We start from the raw sequence: 9,435 nt of genomic DNA, 5'->3' as shown, positions 1-9,435 counted from the left end.
GATCATTTCATCAGACACCTCTAATCATGATTCACTACATGTATGCACCACTACACCTAGATCACTTATGTTTTTAAAATGACATATCTTTGAAGCATAGAAAGAAAGGATAATGTAAGATTTAAACAGGAACCTTCGGTGTTTTGAATAGTAATACTTCTTGGAATTTTACAATAGGTAAATAATGTCCTATGCTCTCAATATTGTGGTTAATTTCTTTGCTTTGTTAATTTCATCTTTTTTAAATTTCTAAACTGTGTGTATACACATGTACCATGGTGTGCATATGCTAGTTAATGAACAACTTACAGCTGTCTATTCTCTAGTTTCTCTATGTGCCAAATAGACCACACCAATCTAGTTAAATTTGGCAGCAAGTGCCCTAAACTGGTGAAAGAACTCATTGGCTTTATTTCAATTTCAACAATATTTATGTTACAACCTGGTGTGTTGGTATGCATAAAACCCAAGTATATTATTCAGAGAAAAACTTGCATGAGTAATATAGCTATCCAAGATAATGAAGTCAGGCCAACAAGCTTAGCAGCAACCACCTTCAATCCCTGAGAAAATTCTCTGCTATTCACTTATGATTCTGAGAAAATGTTAAGAACAAGTATATTTTCCTTAGTATAAACTTATGTAACATAAAAAATAATGACAACATAAATAACAATTTCATTTATACATAGGTTTTACTATTTAAATTGTCATGAGACAATGGATTCCTTTATCCTTAGAGATGACAATATGCGTGCAGTTTGAAAAGGAGACAACATTTTGTTGTAGTAGTTGTACCGTTACTCAAGCACAGTGAGAGAACTCGGGGGAAATGAATGTGGTGTGAAATGCTATTCCTCATTTATAGGTATCTCATCCGCATTATTATCCTTCAGGGGAATTTTCTTTTTTGTCAGTATGCATTCTTTCATGCTTTTGAAGAGTACCAAGATATGCAAAGGATATACCACATTTCTTACATTCAAAGAGTTTCTCTCCAGTATGATTTTTTTCATGCATGTGAAGACTACTGCGATATGAAAAGGTTTTACAACAATGCTTACATTGAAAGGGTTTCTCTCCAGTATGAATTCTTTCATGTATTTGAAGATAGCTGGAACAGGCAAAGGCTTTACCACATTGGTTACATTCATAAGGTTTCTCTCCAGTGTGACTTGTTTCATGTAGTCTAAGACTACTGCGATATGCAAAGGCTTTACCACACTGATTACATTCATAAGGTTTCTCTCCAGTATGAGTTCTTTCATGCCTTTGAAGATGGCTGTGATATGCAAAGGCCTTACCACATTGATTGCATTTATAGGGTTTCTCTCCAGTATGAATTCTTTCATGCATTTTAACATGGCTGTTACGTGCAAAGGTTTTACCACATTGACTGCATTTATATGGTTTTTCTCCAGTATGAATTCTTTCATGTATTTGCCGGGTACTGTGACATGTAAAGGCTTTACCACAATGATTACATTCATAGGGTTTCTCTCCAGTGTGAGTTCTTTCATGTTTGTGAAGACTATTGCTATATGCAAAGGCTTTACCACATTGATTACATTTATAGGGTTGCTCACCAGTATGAATTCTTTCATGTATTTGAAGATTACCATTACATGAAAAGGCTTTACCACACTGATTACATTCATACGGTTTTTCTCCAGTATGAGTTCTTTGATGCTTGTGAAAATGACTTTTATATGCAAAAACTTTACCACACTGATTACATTCATAGGGTTTCTTTCTAGTATGAATTCTTTCATGTATTTGAAGGTAACTAGGACATGCAAAGGTTTTACCATATTGATGATATTCATACTTTGTGTCTCTAGTATTCATTCTACATATGTGATGATTACTGTAAAATGTCATGTCTTTATCTCCTTCATTATATTCATAGGATGTTACTTTGGAATTAGTTCTTTGGTGTAATTGTAAAGAGGCTTTATCATATTGAATACAATCATAGAGATACTCTTCATTGTAGGTTGTATTCTGTATTTTAAGATACCTGTGATGGTTAAAGCTTTTACTACTTGGCTCACATCCATCACTTTCTTTTCCTAGATGAGCTATTTTACATCTCTGAGAAGAAAAAGAAGAACTGAGATCTTTCCCACACTGGTTGTATTCATAACATTTTCCTACAGTGTGAGTCACACTACATATGCAAAGTAAACCAGGACAGACAGAAGATTTTCCACATTCCTTGTACTCATAAGGCTTTTCTCCAGTGGGAGTATTTTGATGTATTCCCATTGAAGCAGGAAAACCATTTACTTGTAAACTTATATCACATTCACCATGTCTTCTCATAGTGGGGATGACTACATATCTTCTAATTGTTCTGGGAAAGAGAGAGGTGCACTGCTTCTTTCCATAGCCCTTTGCTTTACATGTACTATATCGAGGACAGTTGAAATACCTATTAAAAGAAGAATAACAAATAAAAGATGTTCATGTTGTATTCACACAGTTTAATTAATGTTCTGTTCCTCATAGATGCATGGTTAGGGGTTTAAGTTTCTCCACCACCATAATCTTCTTAGCTCTTATAAACTGCTGTCTAACTAACTACAGTAAGTCACTACAAGTCTATGAGTAACACTAGTTTTACTATGACTCATTTGTAACAGGACTTGGACATACACTAATACCCTAATTAATGTTTATATCATTTATGATATTTCAATGGAGTAAAATTAAGTAGACAGACAGTTATACAAAAGGGTTCTTATGAGGCTATGATTAAAATTGTGACATCTTCTAAGGCTTTGGTTCCTTCTCTTGTTTCTTAAAGGACTACTGATTAGCTACCTGAGATTGAACTGTATGGTGTGTGTACTGGCTGGTTTTGTGTATCAACTTGACACAAGCTGGAGTTATCACAGAGAAAGGAGCTTCAGGTGAGGAAATGCCTCCATGAGATCCAACTGTAAGGTATTTTCTCAATTAGTGATCAAGTGGGGAGGGCTCCTTGTGGGTGGTGCCATTTCTGGGCTGGTAGTCTCAGTTTCTATAAGAAAGCAAGCTGAGTAAGCCAGGAGAAGCAAGCCAGTAAGTAACATGACCTCCATGGCCTCTGCATCAGCTCCTGCTTCCTGACCTGCTTGAGTTCCAGTCCTGACTTCCTTTGGTGATGAACAGCAATGTGGAAGTGTAAGATGAATAAACCCTTTCCTCCCCAACTTGCTTCTTGGTTGTGATGTTTTGCTCAGAAATAGAAACCTTAACTAAGACAGTGTGTAAGAATTTAAAAATCCTCACAAAGCTGTGCTTGGTTACATTATTTTTTTCATTGTTAAAACTTCAGGGTACATTATAAATTTCTTCAGAGGTACATTATGTATCAGCTTCCACGTGAAAATTACCTTCCATGTCTTCTAGAACTTTGACAACATTCTTCACTATTGTGGTCTTCCCATTCATAGCCTAAAATACAGTATTAAAAAATGTATAAGATATTTTTGGAAATTATGTAAAATTTAAATTATTGTCTTCCCTGAACCTTGGAACAATGACTAATTTATTCACCACATTCTACATTTTTCACAATCAAAATTACAGAAGAGCACTCATTTCTAAGAAAGGTTTGTTTCCCTAAATCATGAAGTGAAGGAAATTTCATGTTATTACCTATACAAGTAAGGTTCCAGTAGGTTTCCAGCATGACATCTCTGTAGAGGCTCTTCTGGGAAGGATCCAGCAAAGCCCACTCTTCCTGAGAGAAGTTCACATGCACATCCATAAAAGTCACTGCATCCTAAAGCATATCACATATATGCATGTATATAGAGAGCATAAATGAAGATAAGAAATATATTTATACATAAAACAGAAATGGTGATTCTGGAGAAAGGTATGCCTGCAACAGGGACCCCACATCTGCCTAGGAGCTCTGCCCTAACCAGGAACAAAGGTGAACCCCATAGAGCCCAGTATGCATGAGTTCTATCCTGCTCTGCCTGAATTCCATTGCCCTTCTGATCTGGACCTCCATCTGCACCCATGGCAGACTGGCATGCCTGGTCCCACCTCCCACCCGACAGCTTGCCTGTCTTCCAGGAAGTCTGCCCTAACAAGGGACACAGGAGGATGGTTCTAACCAGGGACACAGGAGGCCTGCCCTAACCAGAGACAGTACTGCCTGCCTCCCAGGAGGCATGCTCCAATCTGAGACACCCAGGCCAGTTAACACCAGAGATAACCAGATGGTGAAAGGCAAGCACAAGAACAAAAGCAACAGAAGACAATGTAATGTGGCACCATCAGAACCCAGTTCTTCTACCACAGCCAGCCTTGGAAACACTAACACACCTGAAGAGCAAGATTCTGACCTAAAATCCTATCTCATGAAGATGATAGAGGCCTTTAAGGAGGATATAAATAACTAGGAAAACAGCTCACCTGTCTCCCAGGAGGTTTGTCATAACCAGGAACACAAATTGACATGCCTGCTTGCAGACCCCAAAGCTAGCCTGTCTCCCAGGAGGCCTGACCTAAGTAAGGACACAAGGACAGAGAGATACAGTAGGCCTGCTCTAACCAGGCCACACAGCTCTACCTGCCTCCAAGGAGGTCTGCTATAGTCTGAGAAACCCAGGCCAGTTAAAACCAGATGGCAAAATGCAAGCATAAGAACATAAGCAAAGGTATGAGTGAAAAGTCTTTCCATAAGGAATGTTAAACAGTCCTACCTAGTGACAATATTTTGTACAGTAGCCATTAGAGATAATTTGTAAACAATTTTCTCAGTCTATAATTTACCATTATATGGGTGATATCCTGCCTGCTGATTCAGATGCAAATACCTTAGAAAAAAGTATTTGATTAAGAGAATTTTGCCTTGTTGGGGATTACAAATTGCTCCTGAAGAAATATAAAGTGGAGATTCTATTAACTGTCTAGGATATAAGGTAGGTCTACAGAAAATTTGATCACAGAAGGTACAAATCAGGAGATAACACTTCATAATTTTCAAAAATTGTTGAGAAATAGTAAATGGTTAAGAGCCAGAATTGGATTAACAATTCAAGAGCTAAGTAATTTATTTCAAACCTTACAAGGTGATTATGACTTGAATAGTCCAAGAAAACTCTCAGGTGAGACTGAAAAGTAGTTGGCTGTGGCAGAAAAGAAATCACAGGATACCCATGTGTGCCCTTTAGATCCAAAGCTGAGTTGTGTTTTAGTTCTTTTGCCTTCTACTTATCCTCCTATAGGAATTCTTATGCAGAGAGAAGATAATATCTTAGAATGGATATTACCACACCAGCAGAGTAAAAAAAAATTAAAGACCCATGTAGAAATGGTTTCTAAATTTATTCTGATAGGAAAAATGAGACTTTACTGATTTGCAGGAATAGACCCAGTAGAACTTGTGATACTTTTTTTTTTTTTTTTTTTTAACTAATGCTGAAATGGACCCATTACAATCAGAAAATGAATGCTGGCAAGGAGCCTGCAATACTCTTGGGGGGGGGGAGAGATTAACAAGAGACTTGAGTTTACAGAAAGACCTAGTTGGAGTCTTCTAACAATGTGTTTTTCCATCCTCATCCCTGCACCCAATATAACAACTCTGAGACATTATTTCATACGCCTAGGCAGAATTCTCTGACTAGCTCATAACTTAGTATCACATTTATTCTATTCTATATATGCTATGTGTCCAGTTACCTTTCCTAAGTTTCATACATTCGACTTCCTCAGAGTCCAAGGCAAATCTCTTTCTGATTATCTTCCACAATTCCAATCTCTCTCTGCCAGTTGTCCCACCTCCTATTTCCTGCCTCAGCTAATAGGCCATCAGATTTTTACTGACAGGTGTTGCTTCCATACAGTACACAAGAGATTCTCTTTACATTTCTCTCTTTTAGTCCAATAAAAGGCTCTTTTTCTAATATCAATAAACTATATACAATAAAACAATTATAAAAACTACCGGGTAAGATTTACATTCACAATGTCCAGTCCATCTGTATTTGGTAGCCTTGGAGAAAGTATGTTACCATCTCTCCTATCTTGATGAGTTCAAAGTTCTGCACCTAATCATTTTCTATCATAATCTGCATTACCAACCTAAAAACATCTTCAGAGACCTTAAAATATTTTCTTAAATCCTAAAAAACTTCAGTTTATATGTGAGACTACAACTGTCTAGTCTTCAACCCCATCAAGAGACCTAAGAAGGAATACATATTACCTAAGTATGGAGGAATTGTAGGCAAGCAGCTGCCAAAACTATAGAGGTAACAGAGCTAGGTGGCTGATTAAACAGTCCCTCGAAACTCCTCTATAATGCTGAATCATCCATCTTTAGCCTTATGGATCAGTATATCTGACAGACATTTTTGTGAGGCAGGAATTATGAAGGACTTCTTACCTTGTCTTTACAAAGCTGGGCAAAAGAAAAAAAAAGAGCCTTATATTGGATTAAAGGGAGATGTTGGGTGATCTTTTTGTGCACTGTGTATGGCTGCATAGTTTTGTAAACCTTCCACCCAACACCTTCTGAATGGGTAACAGCTGAGCAGGAGAGGAGAGGAGAGGCAGAATTTCCAGCAGAGACAGAAACTCAGGAAAAGAATCAAGTTTGGGAAGATTCACCGGTGAGACTTGGAGGAAGTTGGACATGTGAAACTGAGGCAAGAAAATGCTATGTTCTGTAGCAGAACATAGATTAATATAAATGGGTTAGTTTAATTTATAAGACCTAGTTGGGAAAAAGAGTAAGCTAAGGCCCAACATTTTGATAAATAATAAAAGTTCTCTTTGTCATTATTTGGAAGCTGACAGTTCAAAGAATGTCCATATGGTTATAAAACTGGAGCTTTCTTCTAGGATGTTACACTGAGGCATGGTTTTTGTTCAAAGCAGGAGAGACTGGGATGGCAGTGCAGGTAAGCACAGTCCTGATATGTCCTAATATCCACAGTACCTGCGTATTCTTCTCCATATTTCATTTCCCTGAGTGTAACTGAGTGGTCCTCTACACAGAGCACACTAAGGCCTTACAGGATAGTAGCTTGTCCATTACCTATAGAATGCCAAAATCCTAATTCACCAAAAGTCAAATGCAACAAATGTGTATTCATTCATGTATTCTTGAGTCTATCCTTTGCCATATAGCCAAGCTCTGTTCAAGCTCTTGCTCCCCATTGCCCAGCCTGCCAAGTATTGAGATTTTAGGCCTAAGCGACAATGCCAGGACAAGAAATGTTAAACTAGTATCTACTAGAAATCAGTCTTTGAATAGAATGCTTATGAGTCTAGGAGACAGAATATGCTGCTACTGTTTGGATAGTTAGTAAAGAAACAGGAGAACAGGAAAGAAGGTAGTGATGATGCGTCTATCTTAGGGTTCCTATGGCTATAATAAACACACAACAAAAGCAACTTGAGAAACATATCCATCATTAAAGGAAGTCAGGAAAGCAACTCAAGCAGGATAAGCATCTAGAGGCAGGAGGAGCGGATATGTAGGTGATGGAGGGTGTGGCTTACTGGCTTGCTCAGCCTACTTTCTTACACAATGCAGGACCACTAATCCAAGAATAGCTCCACCCATGATGGGCTGAGCCCTCACCACCAATCACTAATTAAGAAAATACCCTACAGGTTTGCCTGCAATCTGATCTCATGAAGTCATTTTCTGAATTGAGGCGTCTTCCTTTCAGATGACTCTAGTTTGTGTCAAATTCACATAAAAATAACTGGACATTGATGAATCCCCCTTAATTTGGATAAAATAGAAACCTCGATGAGTGACCTCTATAGTGGAGTAGAATGGAAAGGAGCCACCAGAGTTTATGTCCTCCTGGATTTAACTCCTGGGGCAAGAAACTAGCTGGCAATGGCCTGTTATCCAAGCATGCGGACTAGCTTGGCTTACACAAGAAGATACAGGGGATCAGTGGCAATATAGTAGGATTCTATCTCATATAAGATATTCTGTGGATGCAACAAAGGGATCCAGGGGTTTGTATATGCTAGGTTAAGTGCTCTATGCCTGACCTACAACCCCAGCTCCCTGTTTTCCCTGTTTGGTGACTTAAATGTTGCACACATGCTCAAGGAAGAGAACTACTTGTAAGAGTTGATGTTGTTTTTAATATCATGTGGGTCCTAGGGATTGAACTAAAGTCATTAGCCTCAGAAACACCTTACTGCATTGTAGGTATGATTTTTTTAATAGTTTATGACATCTTTTGTCCTTTTGGTGGCATGGACAAGGTCTTCTTGTGTAGGCCTCATTGGTCTGAAACTCTATGTGAACAATATGGTGAACTGGCTTCACTCCTTCTGCCTCTGCCTCCTGAGTCCTGATACTACACTTGTGCACTCCCGCACAAGTACTTATTTTTGGGAGTGGGGGAACAGGGTCTCAAGTGGTCCAGTTTGGCCTCAAGTTGAGTAAGTAGCCAAGGTTAACCTTGCCTTTTTTTCCCTACCAAGCTTACATCCTCCAGGTTATGGCATTTTAATAGCAAAAACTGAGGCTGGGCATAGGTGACAAACATGTTTGTATCAGTACTGGGAAGGCAGTGACCAATCTGGTCTACATGGCAACTTCCAGGCAAGCAAGCAAGAACCTACAAGACTCTGTCTAAGGGGGGGGGGCGGAATAAAAAAGAAAATAAGTAAACACTGAAAATATATTTTAGTTTTATTAGTTCTACTTATTAAATTTTATGTACATTTATGTGGTGGAAATGTTCTTTAGCATAGGGGAAGATTTAGGGGTGGCCCCTCTGCTGAATGGTGGGAATGCTCTTTGGCATAGGGGAAGATTTAGGGGTGGCACCCCTGCTGAAAGGCAGGGAAGGGGCACCTTCACATAATCTCCCTGCAGCCGAGAGCATGACCGTTCCATTGAGGAGGGGGCACCTTCTGATAATCTCCCTGCAGCTGAGGACATAACTGCTCCTTGAACCCAAGATGTTTTGGAAGTAATTCAAGGCTACTGAGAGCTGTGTGTGCAAGAATCGAAGAAACAGATCTCATGCACCTGGGCATGGGGAAAAATATTTACTGTAAGATAATGAAGAAGTGGGCATGCTTTGCCATGAGAAAGTGCTAAGAGATTGTGCTACATGATTGTTGTTAAATTCTATTTTTAGTCTTACTGTGTTTTACTATAAAAGATTTCTCGCATTAAAGTTTATTGCCATTGCCAGCAGAGCGGTCCTCTCGTTCTCATTCAGTCACCCTCTCTACTTCAGCCTCACCCTTGTCGGCTGGCTCCGACAAATGGTGCCGAAACTTGGGAACTTTGGAGAGCTGAAACACTGAAACTACAGGGACGACCGACCGCCGTTACAAGGCCTAGGCAAAGAAATTAAGAGTAAGTAACGGAGAGCGTGGGATTCCGAGAATGAGAGCATAAATCATGGGCAATACAATTGAGCCAGAAAGGGAATTGTT

General features: G+C 38.9%; 1 protein-coding gene across 1 annotated transcript in view; it reads right to left on the bottom strand.

Annotated features, from left to right (window-relative positions):
- Positions 1–676: 676 nt before the first annotated feature.
- The window catches only part of LOC116075691 (zinc finger protein OZF-like), a 28,373-nt gene continuing 19,614 nt past the window's right edge, over positions 677–9,435 (bottom strand). Inside the window, exons 2-4 of the mRNA XM_031348935.1 lie at positions 3,646–3,772; positions 3,381–3,441; positions 677–2,434 (exon numbers count right to left, since the gene is read on the bottom strand). Of these exons, the coding sequence (XP_031204795.1) occupies positions 886–2,434; positions 3,381–3,441; positions 3,646–3,772 (1,737 nt within the window). The 3' untranslated portion in view covers positions 677–885. The remainder of the gene's footprint in view (positions 2,435–3,380; positions 3,442–3,645; positions 3,773–9,435) is intronic.

Source organism: Mastomys coucha, unplaced genomic scaffold (assembly GCF_008632895.1).
Source record: "Mastomys coucha isolate ucsf_1 unplaced genomic scaffold, UCSF_Mcou_1 pScaffold4, whole genome shotgun sequence".
In the NCBI taxonomy this organism is placed as follows: Eukaryota; Metazoa; Chordata; class Mammalia; order Rodentia; family Muridae; genus Mastomys; species Mastomys coucha.
This window is presented reverse-complemented; position numbering and strand designations above follow the sequence as displayed.